At 34.8% G+C, this 25,233-nt stretch overlaps 1 protein-coding gene across 1 annotated transcript; it reads left to right on the top strand.

Moving 5' to 3' along the window:
• The first annotated feature begins 1,122 nt into the window (after positions 1-1,122).
• LOC132549828 (uncharacterized) lies at positions 1,123-22,992 on the top strand. The gene is made up of 15 exons (XM_060213801.1): positions 1,123-1,192; positions 5,987-6,871; positions 8,389-8,478; positions 12,658-12,741; positions 13,715-13,789; positions 14,002-14,124; positions 14,605-14,694; positions 14,930-15,028; positions 15,344-16,105; positions 16,331-16,399; positions 17,949-18,035; positions 18,661-18,681; positions 21,055-21,840; positions 21,999-22,264; positions 22,966-22,992. The coding sequence occupies exons 1-15, from the start codon at positions 1,123-1,125 to the stop codon at positions 22,990-22,992; spliced, it is 3,534 nt and encodes a 1,177-aa protein (XP_060069784.1).
• Positions 22,993-25,233: the final 2,241 nt, after the last annotated feature.

Genomic DNA, 25,233 nt, shown 5'->3' with positions numbered 1-25,233 from the left:
TATGATCAGCTCCGAAACATGGAAGCTGGTCACCTTAGCTGGTTTTAGCCCTTCGTTAGATCAACAAATGTTGATTTTCAGCAAGCAAGATATGGAATTTCCGTTCGGGAAAAGCATTTATAGTATTATTTTTTTATATAGAAAGCTCCGTAAAGGGAAAGAAAAGTTAAATTAATGCATTTGTTATTTTTTTCTTCTAATGATAGAATTTCTTAGAGTCACATGGGTCAGTGAACACTATTTAATGTTCCTAACAAATTCTTCCAAATAAAATAAATTGATCTATAGTCCTGAGTCCTGTACACACAGACTTTCTGGAAATACTTCTGTTTTACATTTTTGGACCCATTGTTTTGAACTATAAAGTTGAAAAGGACGCATAAAATAGATTGTAGATTGGACACAGGTAATGCCTAAAAATACTTTCATAACTACTTTTTTCAATGTACGTACTTACGACTGAACAAAGTTTAACCTGTCGTTATTTTGATACACAGTAAATCTGCTGACTATAGACTGAAGGAGTTCAAAGGTATATCACTGTTTTTATAAGTATGCACTAGCATAAATTTGTAAGTACTTGATTACAAACGCATCGGAGTAAACAATGATGATGTATCTAGAACTGTCCATCTTACTGTTTACACACAGATTTTGAAAATCAGCCTGTCTATTCGTATACGACAGTGCTTGGCAAACAGAGGTGATCACCAAGTAAAGGTCAGTGATATACGACAAACAGTCGTGGTATGTGTACCGTCATATGTACAATGTTTTACATCAAATCATAGAAAATGTTTGACATGTGGTTGGTTCAGTAGCGGAAACACCGAACATCACTGTACAGACTACAGGAGATAGGTTACAAGCGCCTCCCTGACCATCTTGGTTAGCTTTTAAATTTACGCTAAATGTTTTCTGTCTGGTTTGTACTATTGTGTTTTTCAATGAAACGTTTGGAAATGTGATGTTCGATTTGATAATATGTATTATTAATTAATGGTTAAGTTTCTGTTACAAAGACAGCGTTGTATCAATCGTTGCCATATGTCCCGACATTGTCTTATACTCTACTTTGTGTTTTACAGGCAGCCAGCGGCCAGCGCCGATCCAACCTGTAAGATGTTAAATTCAAGTTATAAAGTTTTCGTGATAACATTAATTGGAATAATTCTTGGACATCATCAATCGGGTGAGTATATATTACTTAATTGTATGCTTTCAGTAGAATTTCCCTTATATATGTTAATGTATTGTTCTCGTTGACTTGGTTTTATAACAGTCTTTGGTAGAGAAACCACAGGGAAATTTAAGAATTATTCATACTTGTTTTTTTCCCCATAAAATACGCCCCTGGTTAGAAACAGGATATTACCGCCGAGACAAAAGGTAATTTACTTGTTACACAAGCTCAGCTTTTTGCGGTACTACGGCCCCATCTCGCGTCGTCGCCTTTATTTGATAATAACTCGTTGGATATTTTTCAGAACAAACCTCCTGTCAATACCATCTTGTTATGGGATATCAATATTAAGATATATTGTACATGCACTATTTGCCAAAATTTCATTGTTTAACGATACACACACGACAACATACATTTATTTACCATCCAGCCGGAGCAATATCGAAACACTCATTCATCAAGCAGTCGGCCAGACATGAACTAGCAATTAAGTTTAATACATAACAAATAGCTATTAACGATGCCTATCCTCTGATGTAGAGACACAGCTGGGTATAATGCTCATCCTGTTCCTCCCCATCCCGTCGTCACTAATTATAATGACGTCGTCTAGTTAATCAGACGTCAGTGACACCGAACTATAAAATTGTCTTGTTGAACACAAAGGGTATTAAGAAATATAACACACAAGGAATTATGAAGTAGATAATACTACACGTATTATACAAAGTCATTTATTTAAGCATAAATCTTCTAAAATCAATAGATAGGATCTCCACTTAGTAACTACAGCACAGAAAATTCGGTACAGTTTGTCTTCGTTGAGAAATTGACGTTTATGTGAGTTTATAGGATGAGCAATGATATAAAATTCATATAGGTTTATATAACATAACTAGTGAAATGTTCATGTGTGACTTAGTGTGACGTTTATATCACCTTCCTCATTCAAAATGACCTGTTACTTACATGTAAGGAAGTACGATATGAGAAACAAATCGTCTATGGGACAACAATTCGAACTTGCGCACACCTATTTGTAAGAATGGACGACAAATAAGCTGATAAATTTTTAAACTTCAGTTTTAGAGCTTTACAGTATCTGGCATGCTCTCTTAATTTAAAATCGTCAAAAAGTGATTTTTTTATTTTTGCTTTTTTTATTCTCTTAATGTTCGTATTGAGAAGTCACACCACCGTTAATTCCCCATCTCACACATCCATTCGCTGTTTCTTCTTTTTGGATATTTTACTTCCTTTTCCTACTTTAACTTATTGTTACATTATAAATAAATTATGTAGTATGGACCTTGACCTTTTTTACTGATGCCAATGTTTCTCTCATTGTCTGCTAGCGAATATTATTTTATATGAGGAATTATGCAATATTTACTACAGGTTCATAAGGTCCCTGGTAATTTGAAAATAAGAGTGTCGTTTTCCTTTATCTATTTGGTATATTGATGAGAATAGCACACACATAATAAAGATAAAGCATTTTGTAAATGGAATGACATCATATCGAGCTTTTTAGAGGATACTTGAACATTCATGGTACAACATGATATTCAATATCCAATGATGGAGCTTTTTAGAGGATACCCGAATATTCGTGATACAAATTAATATTCAATATCCAATTGTCACCGATAAAGATATTTTTAGACCAAAGGGTAAAAAATGTCTTATTTATAATGATAAACATTTATTGATATTCTTTCCGAATTAGGATACGATTTTATGCTAGCACAATGTCAATTAAAACGTTTAAACCTATTTAGAATATAATATTTGAGTTGGTAATTTTTGGATTCTGTCGTACCGTCTCTCAACACCATAGTAGCACACACATATACAGGTTCAGGAACAACGATAAAATACCAACAAATGAACATAATCATAATCCAAACAAAAAATCAATAAAACTAGTACAAAATATATTAAGAGAAAGATTAACACCAGGGTTCCTGAAAACGTACCAGGAGAATAAGACCAGGTGTTCCCGGAAGGGCAAGCGTCTTTAAATGAAAAGAAATTTGTTGACCACGTCATCTGTATATACCCACCAGAATTGGAAATCCACGAAGCTGTATTATAAGCGTAATGATTTCAGTTTTCCTGTTATGAATGTTTCATTTCTTGATAGCAACATCAAACCGGGTTTCAGAGGATGCCGATTAATGAAAATTATCGGGGAGTTTTACAGTTGCCATAGTGATCTCGTTGAGAAATATTTTTTTGTGCGATATGAAGCTGGATGTGTTTGATGTTCGTTAGTTTGCCTGTTGGTTCAATTGTTGTATACCTTGGCCTAATTGTGACATTACTAACTTGAAATGACTAAGTTTCACACGGAAGATGTCGTCGATGAAGCAGAAAATGCTTGCTCTTCGGAACACCTGATCTCATTCTCCTTGTACTTATCTTTCTTTTGTGCACTTTTTATCCTAGTTTAACTGAAATTGAGTTTGGATTATGTTGACATTTTGGTATTTCTTGTTGTTCTTTAAATCAGACAGTAGAGCGAAATCAGTTTGAAAAGTCAAGCTTAAGGTCACGGAAAGTTCAAAGTTTGGAATACTAATCCATAAATCATTATATCGTTGTTGTATGTTTAGAAAGGAATTCAGATAAATAAAACCGTCATAATAAAGATATCTTTTGCAAGAATAACGCTTATATAAATAGGTCAAATGTCAAGTCTGACAAATATAGCATTCTCGTATCTTCCTGCGTGAGGATTAGGTGTATAGTGAGTCTATTGGCTCCTGACATACAATTCTAACGTTTTTCAGATCTGTGTTTACCGCGGTAATGCTTCCGAAACTACTCAACCCAAGGAGTAAGACTCTTTAATATATAACCAACGCATGACCTTGCACTGCAAATTTTAACCAGTCTCACCCTCAAGATGTTACCTTCTTTTTCTCCTTTTTTGTTTGTTTGTTTGTTAGGGTTTTTGTTGTTTGTTCGAATTGCTCGTAGGATTAATAAGAACAAATATTACCAAATTTTCCTTTTTGCCAGGTCAAAGACTTTACACAGGTAATCGTTATCAGAATCTCAAAGAATAAAGATTAATAAAACAACGTATTGACACTCGCCAACTTTAAACATATTTGACGAAAAAGCAGTTACTCTAACAGAGCATTTTTACACAGAAAAAATCGTTTGTTGTCTGTACCTCAGGTTAAGCACATGTCGGCTGATTTTTGTATTGGATATGGTAGGGAAAACTCCGTACCGTTTGGAAGCGGCAAAAACCGTACGCTGAAGGTTAATTACAAAATAACGATCTTCTGGCGTAAGCAAGATGCATTTCCGGGTTTAGGTAAATAGTTTTGGTATATGTTCTCTGATCATGCAGGACAAAGGCCTAAGTAGCAGTTGTTTGTCCTTGTATTGACGATAGGTTACATCACACTTTCCCATCACGTAAGGAATTACATACTCTGTGATCTGCTCCACTCAAGGCTCAGATATCAAACCTTGAATGATGGCAACACGTGGTTGTACTTCCTATAAAGCCAATGTTGTTTCAATCACTTTAAGTCGAAATATCTCTTGTGAGTGGTGATTTATTTTTTATTACAGTTTAGCTTATAAGAATAACAAAACACTGATTTCTTTGAATAAAAATATCAAACTCAATTTTGCTTACCAAGCTACAAATGTGCAGTCTTAGCATTTCGTTAATGTAAAAGAACAGGAAATAGAATGTTTTCCCCTTGTATCCGTGCATTGCATCCAATTTGATTTTATTGTTTATAATTTGAACATAAGTATTTCAGATATTTATAAACTTGAAATATTTCGGTTATCTTTTTCCAACTATATTTCTCGAACATGTCACCAATGTGATTTTGTCAAACTGTCGTCACCGGATGCAATTTTAAAGAGGTTTTCATCAAATATCAGTTATCACGTATTCGCGACTGTTACTACTCTATCACAGTTCGTGGCCATTATAGACGTAACTTGAAATATACATAAGGGTTATTTATTTGATCATTGCATTTCAGTAGGTCCGCAGTGTTTACCTTATTGCTATGTGCATATCGGGAATGGCAGTTGAATGATGTGTAACATTGAACTTAACTGCCTCCCTTTCACATTTAATTTTAGACCTTTCCTGTTCAACATTTTTCTTGGCCTTCATGACTCCCTCTGTTGATTAGGTGTTAAAAATACGATAATTATAATAGTTCTGACATAATGAAACGAAAGGCATGAACAAGAGGACACTATGACCCAACCAGTTAACCATATAAAATTAAACCTATTTGGTTATCCTCGAGCAATATTAAAAAGAAATGCATATTCTAACAAAGTGAATTCCTTGACAATGAAGATCACATACGCCGTGTTTACTGTTTTAATGCGTCAGTGTAAGATAAAAAGGCACATATGTCGATAGATCGTACTTCTATGAAGCCCCGATGAAATTCCATTGTGTCGGTTACATGAATTGTTTAAGTTTTGTTCAGTTTGAGAACAAAAAACAAAAAAAAACAAAAAAAAAAAGATTAGTCGTGTCGTTTCTACTTTACAAATATCCCAAACCATGTCATAACTAAAGGAGACTTTAAGCACATCGATTGATTGATTATTTGTCCTTCAAAGTAAAAAGTGTCAAAGCGATAAGGTAAACCACATATTTTACCACATCTAAAGCGTAATATCTACCTCTTGTGTAACACTGATAAAGAAAAAGACAGAAAAATCAACAGACTACAATACAGATTTGCCAAAATGTTAACTGACTGAAAACTTTTAATCATATTGTTTAAATTATTTCAGCCGCACAAATCGGAGGATTTCCAGGCCCACAGCTTTTCCAGGGAATTCAAGGTATACAGGACACACAGGGAACGTTAGCGTTGAATGGACGAAGATTTGGTGGGAATCAATTTGATGGACTACAGCTAGGTGGTCAGCGAGGTCAGTTAGGCGCCCTTGGTACTAATGGTATAGGTATCGATCGATTTGGCACAGGAGGCAGTCGATTTACGGACGGAGATTTTGGTGGCCGTTTTGGAACTGGTCTGACTGCAGGTACCACTGGAAGAACCCGCTTTCCTGGCGATACATTTCAAGGTGGTCGAGGTACAGCTAATGCTGTTGGAGGTACAAGATTTGGTGGAAATGGTCTCCGCCTATCCGGTAATGGCATTGGAATAAATGGAGTAGACGGCGTTAGAGCAGCCACGGCAAGGGCCAGACTTGGTGTTGGCAGGTTAGGACAAACACTAGGAGGTACCCGTTTGGGAACAGCGGGTACTGGCATTGGAATAAATGGTCTTGGGACAACAGGTCTGGGAACAAGATTTACAGGAGCTACCACCGCACTACAAGGAGGTATATTGGATAATGGCATGAGAGGAGACAATGCTTTGTCATCACGACGCAGATCGCTTACCAATCGTCTAGGATCTAACCTAGGTGGTGGTGCTCAGCGAACCAGTCTTCTTGGGGGACTTGGTCAAGATGTTAATAATATGTTTGTTGATCCGGTAACATTCCAGCGTGTAAGAGTATTAAACACTAATGATGCTAGCAATATAATCGCTAGAAGAACTAATAATGAGCCTGCTTCACGCCGCAGGGCGACCAACAGACTTAACCTTGGTAGGACGCTGGGCAGAACGAATGAACCTAGTCGTAATCTCCGTGCTGGAGCTCCAGGTAGGCCGCTTATGCTTTGACGCTAGGTTCATTGTCATATAATGCAATTTCACATGTCAAAAAGATTTCTACAGTCATCTTAATACTTCTTCGCTTTCTTTCATAGAAAACAATCTACTGCAGGTATGATACACACTGAAATGTATATGTTAATAAAAAAAACCTGGTTTTATATTCATAATGATTGATTCAGATAAAACATTTTTGTTTAATCTCACTTATCAATAACATTATTTTTTCCTTTTTTTTTTTTTTTTACATTTTACATGTTTTTAAATTGTTGGTACAGTATAATTGTATTTTGAGCGGCTAGTTTAGCAGCTGCTGTTATTGAAGGAAAAATGATCATCTTCGTTCAAAGTGGAGAACTCCCCAACATAGGATCACCGGAGTTTCATTAAATAAGTAGCTTGTGCATATCTATATGCAGTACTTTACCGTTACCAATTAACCTGCGCTTTTATGCTTGTTGCTAGATACTATATTTATGAATGTTGGGGGGTTTGGGAAAAAAGTATCTAGCCAGGCCCATTTAATTTGGTTTCTCTTCTTCTCAGCCAGTATATGGTAATTCATTTCGATTACGATTTCATAGGACACTACATAATATTCCTGTATTTTCAATAACTAAACAACTGACAACAAGATTGATCTAGTAATTTCCAAGGAAGGCTTTGTAGTTGAAGTCATGTGTCTGGTTATTCTGAATATGCTTTGATCATGATTTACATAATGAGGGAGAAACCGAATTAAGTGGGTCAGGTATATATATATTTATTTAGCGTTAATATTTATTTTATTGAAAATTGAAATTCCTAGCTAACAAGACAAAAAAATAAATCTGTGTTCACGAACCATAATCGAACAAACAGTTGGTAAAATGCGATTCGACCAAACAATATATCTTAGTCATTGATATTTGAGATTTGTGTCTATATTCAAGTCTTTATGCACTAATTGAACCATGAATGGCTGCTATGTCTTTGAATGCATATATATATCATAGCTTATTTACAATACAGACTGACTGCTTCTATGATATTCTCATCCTACTTATCTGTAATTATATAACTACATTTTAATCTATTCAACTAACAACTACTTATAATATTGAATGTACAAGCATGTGTTATATTAAAATGAAATGTGATTATAGGATTTAATAAGCTTTATGATTAGGTCAAATGACATGCTACTAAACAATCGATTATTTAATCAATTAATATCCAAATAGCAACGACGTCCAAGTTTGAATTTTAAAAAATGCAATACACACAAATATGCTGATATTAAACAATTGAAGTTATTTGCTAATCTTACATTCTTCGTTATTTCTCAATTTTGTTTAAAAGAAAATTTGTATGAATTCAGTTGATTATTGATCTTGAAATTACTAAGCAAAAAAAAAGATAATTATTTCTATAAGACTTTATTTTTACAAGAATGCAATGTAAATGTAATAAATGCATGAAAATGTTGAACTGTAATAATACTGGTATTATCATTACAACGTATAGTCCGCAGAATACCTACCACCAATCCACTTCGTAGGAGAATAGGTACTAATGTGGCGACCTCACCTGTAGGAGCAACAAGGGGTAGAACAGGTAAGATCTTTTTACCTTTAATTTATTCCATTGTAAGCATTCTCCTTAACATCTTTGGTGATGGATCCTAGTTTTAGAATTGGCTGTAGATATCATTTAATTTCTCTACATTTATAGAAAGGTTTTCGTTGCAGAGAAAAAGATCCGTTATTTGTCCGAGGAACTTCTACGCACATGCATGCTTTTTACTTTCATACTTCATTCTATTGTAGTAGTGAGTTTGTAGATCTCAACGAACCATGCTGAAAATAACCAGTAACAATGCAACATGCCAAGACCATACACATAACGCAGTTCCTACATTTTAACTGCCTCATTTATCTATGCATTGAATCAGTTTAATCGCTGAATGACCTTGTACTACTACGAACCTGACTGAATGCAAGACAATTTTGACCTTCCCTTTCACGATGTGGTCTCAATTTTACACACCTTATAATATTGAGTCGTTTCATCTCATTTGGCATTATAAAAGTGTTCAACGTGTTTCTGGATAGAGCAATACAAACCTAAATTCCAACCCGATGAATATATGTAAACAGAGACCCGTGAAAATGGCGAGGAAGAATAAATGCAAGTGTTTGGTAAGAGTAAACATCTTGCCTCCTCGACAGAAGGACCATTTGTATGTTCATGACGTGAGATTGCTGAAATAGCATGAGGAGGTCGATTTATATGATAAGTTTAATTTTAAGACGGGAACGTCTTTAACGTAGCAGTACTATGGTGTATGCTGTACTTTATAATTTTCAATTTCGCAGGTCTAATATTTTCACGAGAGATAATTCACTTGTATTAAATCTTTTCGGTGGTCGGTTGGCGCAGTGGTAACGCATTCACCTTTCACCTATTCGCCCGGGGTTCGATTCCTGGAAAGAACGTTAAAAGGAGTCGCCTGTCCGAATACGTGGGTTTTCCCCGGGTACTCCGGCTTTCTCCAATAAACAGGCCCCTTTGCGCACTTACATCCGGGCCAACAAACTTTCCAAACCCATTAAAGCTTGCAACTAATCTGTTTAAATCAATATGATATGATGCTTATATAGACGTATGTCCAGTATTACAGTTTTGAACGAACAAATGCTACTTTATATTACTGCGGTTAAGGATTAGTTTGTATTTACAAAATATCTTAATTTTAACTCCACATCTTATTGTACTACTTCATCAGTATTCCTTTTTGGATATCAGATAAAACTACTTACAGAAACATTGTTGTGTTGAAACTTGTCATGGCGTTAGGGGTAATGAACAATCAGTCATGAACATTATCTACAAGACTGATTTTTGTTCACTACAGATTTGCTTTTGGATATTCCTGACTAGAATATTACGTAGACCTTTGCACATGGGCGTTATGTTGATATTTACAAAAGTGTTAATTTCACTAATTTAAGGTCATGTTTTATTTTCTTATAATAGCATCCGGTATATTTCCTGTAAGTGCTGGTATTTCAAATGCGCAATCCAACGGATTTGGTATCCAAACTGCTGTCCCCTTTACAACACGGGCCAATCAAAATAGCGCAATTCCTTTTCAAAATGGAGTATTTCCTCGTCAGACTGGTACAATACAGGGTCAAATCGGCTTGTTACCTTTTCGAAATGGCATATTGCCTGTAAGGAATAGGGCGTTTACTGTATCCAACGGTGTTATACCTCGTCTTCAGAATGGAGCATCTTCTGTTCAAACTACTGCATTTCCTGGTCAGAATGGCGTTCTTGTTGTCCAGAATGGGGCCGTTCCAGTTCAGAATGGATTCTTCCCTGTTCAGAGCACTGTAATACCTCCGAGTGCAAGTCCATTAGGTAGACCGAGATTGACACAATTCCAACAGCAAAACGCTTTTGGAGCTCAGCCACAAACCGTTTTAGGACAAAATAGTGCTGTCGGCGCTCAGATGTTTCAGGGTCAGACTGCAGGTAGCAATATACCGAATCAGATCCGTGCCTTTCCGGGCTTGAATGGTGTCCTTCCTGGTCAGTCTGGTGTAACCAATGATCAGCCAGGGATACAGGGCAATGCTAATATTAACAGTATAAACACAGGCAGTCTCTCTCTGCCGACAAGTGCCGGACCTACACAAAATCCAACTGTTTCATTCACAAACAGAAGTCTTTGTTATCTTGACATATCCATTGGTGGCAAACCTGTAGGGAAAATACTTATTTACTTGTTTGATGACATAGTTCCTATCACTACCGCTAATTTCCGCGCTCTATGTACTGGAGAAAATGGGTATGGCTATGCTGGTTCCACCTTTCACCGAGTCATTCCCGGATTTATGATACAAGGTGGAGACTTCACGACAGGTGATGGCACAGGGGGTCACAGTATATATGGAGGTACTTTTGAAGACGAGAACTTTATCCTGAATCACTACAAGGCCGGAATAGTAGCTATGGCGAACGCCGGACCGGACACTAACGGGTCTCAATTCGCTATCACAATGGCGGAGGCATCATATCTAGATGGCAAGCATGTTGTGTTTGGGGAGGTTGTACAAGGCATGGATGTAGCCAGAATGATAGAGAATGTAGGAAGTCCAGACGGGGATGTTGATCCGGCCAATAGAGTGGTTATCACACAGAGTGGAGAAGCATACATAGGTCAACCGTCAACATGAATTAGCCGATAGGCAATGCATTGTTATGTGAACAACTGTTCACTGGATTAACTGTAAAATGGATATTGACTCTTTGGACTAATTTTTCAAAAAAATTATCATGCACATATATTTAGATGTTTGCCTTTCAAAATGTAAGTATGACACAAACCTGACCAAATGTAATAAATTAGCGTGAAAAAATCTTTGTAGTAATGTTATGATATACGGTATAATTCAAAGTGTATCGAGGAGAAAAAGTGTAAAAATGATGGTAGGATAAAATCTGGAATGCAAGAAGGGGAAATATGCAATGATATACTGAGTAACTCTGACTGGAACACTGGTCACCTGGTAATTTCAAAGTGCACTGAACGCTAAAGAGACAGCTATTTGTCACAAAGTTTTTCTTCCTTTAGATCTGAAGTTATTTTAAACCTTACATACCAATTATTTGATACCGTGTTAAGTCACATACATATCAAACTTTTTGTTTATACTTTGAAACAATGAAGTAGCTGTTCAGTACATTGTCATTTTGACGAGTTTGTCATCTCATTATCAAACTAAAAGTTAAGTATTATGATATTCTGTTTTTGGAAGAACAACAGTTCTTCCTGCATAGCAAAATGAAAACGAGAAATTGTTAAGTAATAAGAATTTTAAAAAGCTTGAGATTACAAATTTTTATTAAAGATAATTCAAAATCTAAGTATTCAATGATCAATTGACATCATTAAAATAAAATTTGACAGCTTTCTTTATCTGAGAGAAGACTGACAGTGAAACAAAATCTTCTTTTAAATGTCAGTTGGTCATTACATAAAAGCAACATTACATGTTTAATTGGTACATAAGTTACGGATGTAAAAGGACAATGATGTATCATGTAACTCATTCATCAACCTATGTAACCTTCAAATATCAGCTGACTCATGGAAAAGTGTCACACAAAATGCAGCAGGTGATACATGTCTTAACAGCCGCTGTAGATTGTTAAACCAGACAAATATCTGAAAATATAAAAACAAAAACTCGAATGCCGATTAGAAAGTAATTATCTCCACACCTGACCCATACCATGTGTAATGTGTATAAGTAGCCTTCTATTAATCGTATGTATCATCCGTCTGTTTTCAAAAGAGAATAAAAATATGATGGGGGATAATGGCGCTACGAAACTGAATTGTCTGGTCGTGAAAATGATGGTTATTTCAAATAAGATAAATCAAATTACTTGTCATATATGAATATTTAAAATTACTAGTTTAATTGAATCGTCAGATTCTAAACATTTTACAAAATACAAAATATTCATAGATAGGATATTTGTATTCCGACTTGATTCTACACTATATGATAAAAAATCCTCTTCGTTTCGGTTAAAGATTTAGGTATTTTGCAATATTTCATCAGTAGAATTGATATATCATCCGAAACATATGTAGATCTGTGTTTTTTGTGTCTTTGAATTTCAAAATGGTTGAATAAATGACTTTGTAACACAAACATACACTTTAATTTGGTACTGTGTAAAATGGCAGTAGTACTTCAGTATACACGTCGTTTGCAGATCCTGATGAGGAACAGAACCTTACACCTGACCAAAGACTGGCCAGAAGACGCTTAGAAGCGTTAAACAACATATTTCAGCCAGGTTTGAGGGTGAACGATGCGTTTTCAGATTGCGTCATAGATAGAGACCAGTTGCTTTGTCTGTTGAAGGATTTATTGCATGTTCTGTGATTTTGATAATGTGATATAACGCATTATGAGCTTGAAGGTAGAATCGAAGCTCTAGTTGGCTAGATATGTAAAGTGCATGCATGCCTGACGGAAGTAACAAATTCCGCTCCAAAGTGGCGACACATATGAAGCTCTTCTAGATCTATAGGCACAGATGAATAATGTAAGTAAGATTATATTTGTTTTAATTAATTCCATAACAGCGTATGTTCTATAATATAGAATTATCAGTTATACATCTCATGTAATTACGAACTTCATATGAACTCCTTTAATTAATCATTTTTTTACTGAGACCTACGGATAATCCTGAAGAAGTTTATAGTCATTCATATTTTTTATAGATTGAAACGCTTAATTCTATTGCATGGCTATGGTGCAATATTTTAGAGTTAATTGCAGGCTAGTATCAGAACGCTAACAGGTATGTAAATTACATATATATATATATATACACGTAGTACATAGTGATAATCTGTCTTAATTGCATCTTTAATTGTGATTCGAGGTACTTTCCAGAAGTTTTAACGACAAAAACAAAAACAAAATGATTGATGTCTACTGCTGATAGCTGTAAATTAGCGAACATTAGAGCTTGGAATATTTAGTTTGTTTAATACTTTTTATTAATATTATCAAACCGTGCAGGTAAACTTTGTAGATAAAGGTAAAGTATTAGCTGATATCTTCTTATTATATATGTAATAACGTTCATTACACAAGGTAAATATCTATAGTTCACAACCAGTTTCAAAAGAATGAAAAGTAATCAAAATTTTTATTAGTGAATGTAAAACTTAATTCTCTCTTAATCTGAATTTTAAATGATTGATTATATTTACCTGTGAACAGCGATATTTATTGTGATTCTACTGCCCACACAGTCCCAGCTCCCCTGAACTCACTATTTGCGAATGCTGGGAACATGTCACAGATCAACGTGGCGTTCGGTCTACCAGGTGTGTTTTATCTCCCACACACTTCTAAAACAATCCTTTTAATATCTAATTAGAGCTATTTGTGGATACTAGCAAATCAGAAACACGTATACTCAGAACAGATCATTTTTATGATAACTGATGAAGCAAATCATTCTTAACATGATAAATCTTTATCGTTCTTACTATGTTGATTATTTTTCAATGATCTTGTTGCCACTATGAATGTATAGCTTACCCGACTAGTAGTACGACAAGTACAACTAGTACTACGACCACCACCACGCCTAGTCCGATCGCTGGCAACTGGAGGGAGTTCCTAAACAGTCGTCAACAGCCGGTCAGAACTTTTAATGGTTCGTTTGTGCGCTGTTCTTGTTATCTCAGTGTGTGTCATTGAAACGTTTGCTCTTGTTTCGATTACGTTTTTATCTGTTTTACTACTCCATGGCTACTTATTGTTGATGTCATATGTTTTTTGTTTAGTTCAAATCACATGTCGTTGCTTCCTTGTCTATATCATAGTTATATCTGAGCTTTGGAGATCGTATAGGGATGGTTATGTCCATATGTCGTGCAGGTCATTTTTTCTTCTATCGCTCAGAACAGTAAATGTATTTCAGCAACACTTTATACTGACAATTTGCTAACTTAAGTATCGTTCACCACTAATTTATGGCTCTGTCAATATTCCTTTAACACATGTCCTCACATGTCTCTACCATGTTTCGAAACTATTTTGCCATCTGTTAATCCAAATTCATGTTGATAACTTTATTTGAATCTTTAGGTAATTTGTTTAAGATTTTGATTAGATTCAAGTTCATGTTTGACAGGAAATCTTGGCAGATCATTGACACCGTTCGGTTCCCGGTTTAGGGGTTCGCAACCAGGCACATTTGGGAATACTGGTATAGGTCAAAATGGTTTGTTTTTGTTATTTCTATCTTTTCGTTTTCTTGTTTATATCAATTGAATGATGTGATTTTGACAATGAATTAATATGTAGAATACATACCCCAAATTATAGTTTATATCTCTACCATTTTGTCTGCTATGAGTTTCGTAATGTTTTACATGTTTTGAACTTATAAGCATGTAATGAGTATCGGAATACCTGCAGCAGTTACATTTATTGATCATTATCATATGATGAAACAGTGATGAGTACTACGGCAGCAAGGAACATCATGCAGAACGTGTTAGGTAGAAATGGAGCACAACAGTCAATGACAGGGCTACCAACATCTGTCCCAGCTGGTTAGTCAACATATGTTCTTCCTATCTCTTTATGTTTGTTAACTAGCTGTTGTATTTTTGTCTTTTTCTGAATGATCACCATTTCCCAACTCATCAAAGACTGATTCCATATCCAGAAGATAATTGTTTCTCTATTCTTTATAATATGATATTACATTGATGGCTTTCCTTCCTGAGATCCATTATACAAGCAAAACGGGCTTTGTTATACGCATGTACATTCGGATCATAAATGGAAAAAAGCAATTAATTGCTTTAGCGTATGTTAACGACATCGTGAAATCTACGTAAAGAACGAAGAATGTATTATTCTAGGAGATCTGAACTCCATAATAGCCAGTACTGCCCAGCGGTTTACCGCCCCAAATGGAAACATCAACTCTAATCAGCATGGCACCAATCAACTTTCCACTCCATTTCGTACGAGCGTTAATCAACAGATTATCAACAGCCAGTTACCTCAAACTCGACTCCAAACTGAAGTGAATCAGTTGACCAGCAATGACCAAATGCCCGTCACACAGATCCCTGCAGAATGGTTCCGACCAGGAACTACAAACTTTCAAATTCAGGATCCGCCTTCGTCTGTTTCTGACAGAACTGAGGTTATGAATAACTTCATGAATCAATTTAACAATCAGCAACAAATTCCACAAGATAGTAGCAATACAGCGGTGACTTTTCCATTGATAAATAGAATTGTACAACAGGGCATCAATTCACAAATGAGAGGTGACAATGTAAATCTTCCTTCTTTTCAATCAACTAACGAACCCTCTCCACAATTCAGTACTTCATTGCAAGTCATTCCACCATCACAAACCTTTGAAGGAACGTCAGCACCTGTGGACATTTCACAGCTACCGAACGTAGAACAAATATTTCCTGCTGGACAACAAAGAAGAAATTTCGTCAGTATTACAAGTAACATTCCGTTCAGTAGCAGCATTTCCCAAGCTCATCCAAATGGTGGCATGGTGACAATTCTACCAAACATACAGCAGACTGTTGATACTGGAGGTAACATTCCCTTCATTTCACAGTCTAATACACCGGAAACTTTTATACAGGATTCAGGTTCGTGCCAGTATTCATATATGTATGTATATAACAAAATACATCAGATACCGTTTTTAAGAAGTCTATGTTTATACAACGGAAACGACAATGTTATGATAAAAGAAAGATAAGCTTGAATTCAATAATTCCAATAAACATTTATTGTGATGTAATTATGCAGAGCTATCATATGGCAAATACACATAGTATGACGATGCTTTGGTTTACCTTTATTGTGCTTAGGATTTCCTGTGTCAGAAGGAACTGTCACTGTTCACAATATTCCGGATACCGTGTGGATCCCTGGTAATAGTAAATTCGTTTACCTTGCTTTGTGTGATGCTGTATGCTTAAGTTATAACCATAAAGCTGTTAAATTCTTGTATATTCGAGAAAATACCGCACTTTTTTTGCATTTAGCACGCAAAGTTACGGGCTTACTCTTGGATGCTATCGCTTTTCAACATCATACAAATCATTCAATATAGAAAAATGCTTCATCTTTTTTGTTGTCAATAATAAAATAAAACCATATAAAAGCTTTGCTTTATATTTTTGTTTTTTGTTTGTTTGTTTGCCGCCAACGCAAATATGAATGATTGAATTATTTATTTCAGATTTCCAGAATTGCGCTTTGTTCAGAATATATTTATGTGTGCTGTATTTCTTGGCATTTTATCAATATTAACCTGCCTGCATGTGTTCATATTCACCAAACATTAACTCTATAACAATGTGATATTTCCTCTTAACAACGATTTTCTCCTTTGTAAGACTAACACAACACCCCTTTCGAAATGTTCGATGTTGATGGAGGACGAATCATGACATCAGATGATGTTTTAAAATTTTTGTGCGACGTCTTTATACAAATGACATTGAACGAAACATTATATAGTTACATTATTAATCACATCTTAACATATGTTGGCCAGAGTTACTTAAAGTACAATGACACCTGTCATATACCCTCGTGTCTTTAAAACATTGATATCAATTACCTACCGGACATTTAATAATGTTTTTTTTTTTAGATTTTAGATGTTTTAGATACTCATTAAAATAATACTTATTGATTACCTTGTCATTTGTGTCGGATATAACATATATTAGCATATACATAGCATAGTACTAACAGCTGGCTTGTAGATTTGCGCTCTATATGTACTTACAGCAGCCCCCACCTCACAACGACCATCGTCTCTAACAAACACTGTAGATTGGGCTATGCTTGATGAACTAATGCAGCAACAGTCCCGCCAACAAAGGGTCAGCGAATCATTAACAACAAATATGGCACCTGCGTCAGGTCAGCATTCCAACGTGAATATTAGTATGTAACCAAATGCTATTCATCTTAGCGGCGTTTTATGATACAATGTAGTTATATTTTTACAAAGCATCCAAAACTGGGGCTTTGCACATGTTCGCGAGAAACTTATTAACATGAAATAGCCAAACTGTCATGCTTGAAACATTTATGATTATCTAAAATTGGATTACATTTTGCATCACTTGCATGAATGAATTGTATTGTGTAAATAATTTATTGACTTTTTTCAATCAATATAATATTTATTCGCAAAGTGCGTCCTAGGTGAGTGAGAAAATTGTTATTGATATATCATTATTTCTTTTTAGTGAATATTTTATACAAATATATTCAAAATAAGTCGGTTAATAACATTGAAATCTTAAATTTTGAAAAACGCAAATACACTTTCTTTTAAAAACTTGATAATGATGTAACTGGTAAAACTTTTATCACCTTGAACACGCCCATCTTGTTCGTTATGCTAACATTGTTCCTCAGTGTTACTCAGAATATTCAAAAGGAATAATTTCAACATTTTTTCAACAGGTAATACTGCCACAGACGGATTTTCACTGAACCAAGTGGATCTTTCACAGTTTACGACCAACTTAGAAAATTTAGGAGGAGGAACAGGTACGACAACGCTAAATCATTCGTTAAATTTGTGGATATTTGTCAATGCAGCAACTTACATCGTGAGATATAGTGTTTCTTTGCTAACATAGCTTAAAACGTGTATGTCTTTATGCTATATGTGATACCAAATGTAATGCCTAATAAGCACTTATAAGTATTTGTATGTGTGTTAAATTTAGAATAGCAAGAATATCTTATCAAACAGTATGTTAAGAAATATAGCAGTGATTCGGTTACATCTTTTAACATTAATTCGTTGATTTTACAAAGACCATGAAAAAAATAAATAGTTGAAACTTGTTCAACTATAATGGTAGAGTAAAAGTCAAGTAAAATGTAACCAATAGAATTAAAATGTCTTTAAATGTGATTGATGCTGAATACGCTTTCCCTATAGGGGCATTTGGTCATAATCTCTATGTACTTTTTCAGTTGTCTGCTTCTAGATAATTCCATGTTCATATTTTGCCCTAGTTTCACAGGACTTGAGTTTGAATTAAGATACTGTTGACATGTCGGTATTGTCTGTTGCACTACCTATATATTCCACAAATTTTCTTTTCTGATCTACTGACTGAAATAATGCTTGCTTCTTCCTTTTCAGGAATATCAGGGCTTTCAGGACTTGACGCTCAGACAGCAGGTCAGATTCGGCCCCAGCTTTGACGACCCTTAAGTGTTACGTAGTGTGAACGCATGAATAACAACACTGTAACAATACCTAATAACAGTGACGACATATCCATATGTGCTACGGCTGACTAAACATTATATTCATAATATCAGAATGAAAAAAATTGTAATTCTGGTGTTTGAATCACACGGAACCCCATATCTACATGTATATTAATATCACAATAATATATTATAACTATTATTCAGTATATTAATTTCTACATAACATCCATAATTCAGTGGTAAAACCCTGAATCATGATTATCTTTGATATGTGATTAAAATTTAACAACTAACGTGAATCATATAGCACAGCACATGCCATTAACGCTTGTTAATCAAAGACTGCGTTTTAGTATCACTAGATATAGAATTACTTATATTTATTTATTTTTCTATTCGCCTGTAAATAATGTTTTAAGATAAAATATAAATGTAATATTATACATGAACAGACATTTGTAATTATTATTTGATGGGCAAACAGATGACTTTTTCTTTTGAAATTGTTATGTATAACACTGTATTAACGGATAATTCTTCTATTTCATCTCGATCTGTGTTATCGAAGTTGATAAACATGACTTGTATAATTTTTCTGATTGGTACAGTGTAATACTGAAAAGAATTAGTAATGATATATGTTTCACTTATTTCTGGTTTTAACACAGATACGTACTCTGATCAACAAGAAACTGTCGATTATATACAAGCATCATTATATCATTTTATTATATGTTCAATTCATTTCATCGTCTTAGTAGTTTACTGTAGTCATTGTAGTTTTATCACACAGGTTGGAAGGATTATGATGAAAGACAATGTTGAGCAACAGTATACCTCATAACTGTCAATTTTTTCATCTTTCACAACCAAATTTACTTATAGACGTCAATAGTTTTGAGCTATGCTTCTTATTACATACATCTCAAAGACAATTGATTGTCTTTGTGAATGTAATACATTGAATTTAGAGATTAAAAAATAAACATATCAACAACCTAGCAGAACTTTTCATTATTATTGAAAATATCAAAAATGCTGTCGTTATGTTATATGCAGGAGTACTTCGTGGATGTACATCTTTAATGTACGTGATTTCACATCATTATATTCTTACCTGTCATCTTCTGTATATGTTATCTGAATTTCTTTTTAAAAAAATGAAAATATAATTAAAATATTTCATTGCTATTTACACCCAACAAGTTCAGAATCTTAATGATATTATGATTCAAAGTAGTACTGTAAATTAACTTTCTTTCATGGCTTATTGGATATTTCCTCACCACGTCAACTGTACAGCTATTGACGTTTGTTGTACATACCGTAATATATTACACGGCAAAATGTATAAAACTCTTTGTGAGGAACGAATGTCCTCTTTCACGGCGGCAAACTTTCCCGAGTATGTATCGATCTGGAATTAGCGCAAGTAAGAGAGAAAGTTAGTTTACAGTTTAATATTATTATGTATAGCTCAGTCAACCTTCAAGAATCTATATGCATGTTATGAGACTCAAAATAATGCCTATAGCAAGATTTACGGAGGTTGATAAGTTTTTAAATCATGAATTACATTTTGAAGGTTTCTGTTTATCAATGAGACTAATAAATAATAACAATAAAGATACACTACTGCACTAACCTTGCACAATCGCTCGCTGCTTTTCTATATAACCACGTATAACACATTTTTATGGGAGTTGAAGAGGTTGGGTGGGTAAAGGTGGGGCAATGACAGTACCTTGAAACTTTTATTCCATAAAAAGTTCACAAAAAGTGTTAATATCAAATTGATATAACACTAAATGCGTAAAGTGACTAATACCAATAAAAAATAAAAACAAAGAATTGTGAAAACATACTCGGAAACGAGAGAGAGTGCATTAAAAAAAAAACGGGAAGAGGTGTCATTCTAGAATTATTTCTAAAGGTAAGATATTCTTTAAAAACTCAAATTTCATCATTCGCGGTGAAAGTTTGGCCGACTGGATCGACAGGCAGTACAAACGAGGCCAACATTGGTAAGTACGATATCAAATACCTTGTCTATGCAATGATATAGAATGTGCAACAAGGGTTTTATATTTGAAACAGTACAGTGTATATATATATACACACACACAAATTAACAGAGAAAATATTAACGCATGTTCTACTGAAAACACTCACTATAATGCATGCTTATCGTACTAATTTGATATACGACTATATCACCAAGATTTATTGATACTGATGTTTCAAAATATCTAAATGCTGTTTTCTTTGATGCATAAGGAAATTGATAAATAAGTTAGACAGTGCAAGAGCTTAAGTTCTTTCCGCTATTATGTTATAGTATTTCTACCGGCTGCAACTCTTCAATCATCAGCTGCCTCACTAGCAGCACAAGAAGCTGCCAGAGCTGCGGCTGCACAACAACGAATAGCTATCCTGAATGCTCGCCGAAACCAAGCAGCTATCAATATTGCTACAGCTGAATCACAGGCAGCAAGAAATGCTGCTGTTGCATCCCAAACAGCAAGAGATGTGGCTATATCTCAAGCAGCAAGAGATGCAGCCGTATCACAGGCCGCCAGAAATGCTGCTGCATCGCAAGCAGCTAGAGATGTTGCTATATCCCAGGCAGCCCGAAATGCTGCAGCATCACAGGCCGCTAGGAATGCTGCTGTTGCTTCTCAAGCAGCAAGAGATGTTGCTATATCCCAGGCCGCCCGAAATGCTGCAGCATCACAGGCCGCTAGGAATGCTGCTGTTGCGTCTCAAGCAGCAAGAGATGTTGCTATATCCCAGGCCGCCCGAAATGCTGCTGTTGCTTCCCAAACGGCAAGAGATGCTGCTGTATCACAGGCCGCACGAACTGCAGCTGTAGCATCACAGGCAGCTAGAGATGCTGCAGCTGCCCAAGCAGCTATCGCTGCTTCCAGGACTGCTACAGCGGCTCAAGGTACATTGGCGCAAGATCTTCGTACACTATCTACAGATCAATTCTCCAGTGCATTTGCAGATTCACTCTCTGGGATGCAGCCATCAGGTAGAAGGGGGCCAATCTTTGCAATTGTCCCGCTAACATCCCGTGCAAATATCGACGACATGAGAAAGTTCGTGCGGGAACTGTCAGCATGTAAGTAAAGTATTAACAACTTCATCATGACCTTTCAGTGTGAATATTAGTACTTGATAAAGTTCATTTATTTCATATTTTTTTATTTTTGCAACTAAAAAGTAGGTTTTGATGAAATCTCAAGGTTGATCAACGCATCTGTTTTATATGTATTAAAGCAATCACTATGGCTAGTAATGAACCGACCATAGCAGACAATGCGATGCAAGCGGGTGTACTTCCAGCGACTTTTCAACAAGAAACAGCAACAGCTGTAGCAATGGATGGTTCTGTTTCTGGCAATTCACTGCCGCCAGTTACCCCGGTCCAAGTAATCAACACAATTTCTGCTGAGAGCGATATTCCAGGCGAGGGACCTGTAACCATCATGAGTGACCAACCTTTTGCTGTTCCTATTCCTATCCGGGATCCAACAGCTAGTCAGGTACTTAAATATCTTACAAGATACTCGATTATCCAATGCAGTAACTGGTTTGTCCAATTTTATAACATTTATAAATTTCATGCTTTAAAGGATGACTTATTCATTTAAAATACGATGAAATATGACAGAGACTAGACACAGGCACCAATCTATGAAGCAAGAATCACATATAAAAAGAATTTGCCACTGAAATATAGAGAAATATCACACTGATAAAAATATAATAAAAGTCTGAAAGGGTTGTTTACTAGTAACACGGCCTTCAATTCCATAGTATACTTACATTTCCATGAAAGTCAGCAAACAAACCAAGCCAACATCTTTAATAACCTTATGTAAACAAAGGCTTTTTTCAAAAGAGGCTACTTGTCATGATATGTACAGCTTCTCAATGAAAAAGATGCAGCCTTTTCAGGATTGGTTTACTTCTTCAGCAATTTGTTTTGCGACATTTATGGGAAGATTTTGCAATTTAGATATTTTGTGCAGGAACTAAGGGATGCATGCATAAATGAAGTCGAAACAGGATCTAACTTGGCCACTATAAAAGATATCTACAACAAAATAACGTTGTGAATATCTTTGTGTCATTACAGTTTAATGAAAATGACTGATTACAATTTCAACTACAATGAAGTAGACTTTAAGAAGACAAAACCATCATATGATAGCAATACATTCATTGTATCTTTATTTTGCAGGCAATACCGATTCCTGTATCAGTTTAAGAAGAATATATTATGAGGATATTCTGTCGACAGAACCAATTTAAAGGAAATGGGCGATCGACATTTTCTGTGTTTGTCGTCGCTAAACTTATATTCAATTCAAGTTAATAGTGATTACCTTCCACCAATTATCCACGTATCGTTGTTCAGAAGATATTATTTAATTTCAACGCTGTAAAGATACATGTTAATTTATTCATTTATAGTGTTTGAAATGTTTATTCTTACTAATCGTGGCCTCGCAAATAGAAAACAAATATCACCGAATGTCATTTAAAAGTTATGCTAATATTTTATACAGAAATACATATCATTATTTTATGTTTTCTTATCGTTCTTGTAAATATGCCATTGTTTGATATAATTGTTAATTATCAGGTCAATGACCAGTTTAATCAGTCGACCAGGAATATGTGAGAGAGACGTATGTTTTTTAATCATGTGCTTTTCATTTTTCATGATATCATTTTATCATTACCATCTGGCGTCTTGTGCTATGATGATATCCTGTACATAAACACTGTATTTTGATTAAACAATAATTGATGAATTCTTCTAAAATGTCGTTTTGTTTAAAACTTACCTACCTGTAAATGAATAGTAACAAAAAATTAACTGAGTTGTATAAAAAAAGAAAATAATACAATTTAATGACATGAAGAGTACAATAGGTGCACTAGAAGTATAATCCTCGGCGCTGCAACACATGTGGCACAATCCTCTCAACTGCAAGAAATTATGATAGTATATATCTACTCTATCTTCAAGGAATATTATGTTTAGACAATTGGAAATGACTTAATCAGAGACATAAGAAGTCTAGAGTGTCTGCTGGATTTATCTCACCATGAACAGCCACGGTAATTTAAGGCGGAATATCCTTGTAGTACTGGTGACTACATTATTGTAACTTATTTGTCGTATACCATCAAGAACAGTGAAAGTGAAATGTCTTGATCAAGCCAAAGCAGTTGTTACTATACTATTAAGCTTGGTACGACCTTCCATTGAATATTGTTATAGAATAAAAACTTGTTTGATAGTATATAACATATTATTATATCATTAGTCTTGCCTGACGATATCACTGACAACCTATGCTATTAATCTCCCTACATCCTTTAAATATTATCATATTGTACTGTATTATGATATGATAATATCCTTCCTCTGTCATCTTTGCTTGTATAAACAGTAAAATTATATGGCAATTAATTTACAATTGTTCACAAACTTTTTTTTAAAAAAATCACCAATTCAGGTTAAGATAAAGCTGTTGAAAAACGTGATAAACGAAAGTTAATCAATGATGACCAGCGTTAAAAGAAAGACTACTAATTTGATGTCAATTTTCTGAGTTGGTGGGTAACAGATACTTAGAAAACAAAGCGATAATCGAAATGAAATCATAATCGAGTTTGGAACAAATGTCATATCTTAACAGGCAACAATAAGTAACTACAATTTGACCGACCGTCAGTAACATTTCATAGCAATTTCAACACGTGTTCAATATTGAATAAAAATACACTGAACCGCTGTTGACAAATGCACACATCAATCATGAACTTTTCTCTGATAAAACCTTGGACATTGATAAATGACTAACCAACAAAGCGATACGTCATACCTCGTAAGAATTCGTATGTTCATAATTTTTGTAATGATAGGTTATAACACAGATGTATAGGCCGATCTATTGTCTATAAAAATGTACACATACATTATGGTAACAAACCGCAGATCCATGCGGAGTGTATATTTAAATATAAGACCAAAACATCAGGTAAGTTTCAAATGTTCTAGGTTCTGTTTTGTATTAACAGCAAAAGAAAGCCTCAAGTAAAATTATTGATAACTATAATTTATTAAATTCTAAAGCATACAAAAATCAAAGACACAATATCAAAATAAAAAAATGTATGTGAAAATTGCACTTAATTAACATTTGATTCAGTATTTAAAATACTGGTTGGTTATTCTAGTATCTGTAGGTCAGGGTTATCCATGAGTAACGAAGTATTCAGATGGGCGTTAAGTGGTCTTCTCAATACCTACACAATAAAAATAAAGGTCTGCATTTAATCAGCAGGGTATTGAAACAAACACAATAGTACGTCCACTTTTTATCGCTACTGCAGTATTGTGATACTTTTCAATTTTTCAAAAACTTCACCGACAAATCTAATAACTAAAAAATAATTAAACTAGGTCTTCAGTGTACAGAAACATGATATAATA

This window comes from Ylistrum balloti, unplaced genomic scaffold (genome assembly GCF_031769215.1).
Source record: "Ylistrum balloti isolate Yb309-2 unplaced genomic scaffold, AGI_CSIRO_Ybal_v1 Utg370078, whole genome shotgun sequence".
NCBI lineage: Eukaryota > Metazoa > Mollusca > Bivalvia > Pectinida > Pectinidae > Ylistrum > Ylistrum balloti.
The sequence above is the reverse complement of the archived record's forward strand: the minus strand, read 5'-3'. Positions and strand labels throughout refer to the sequence as shown.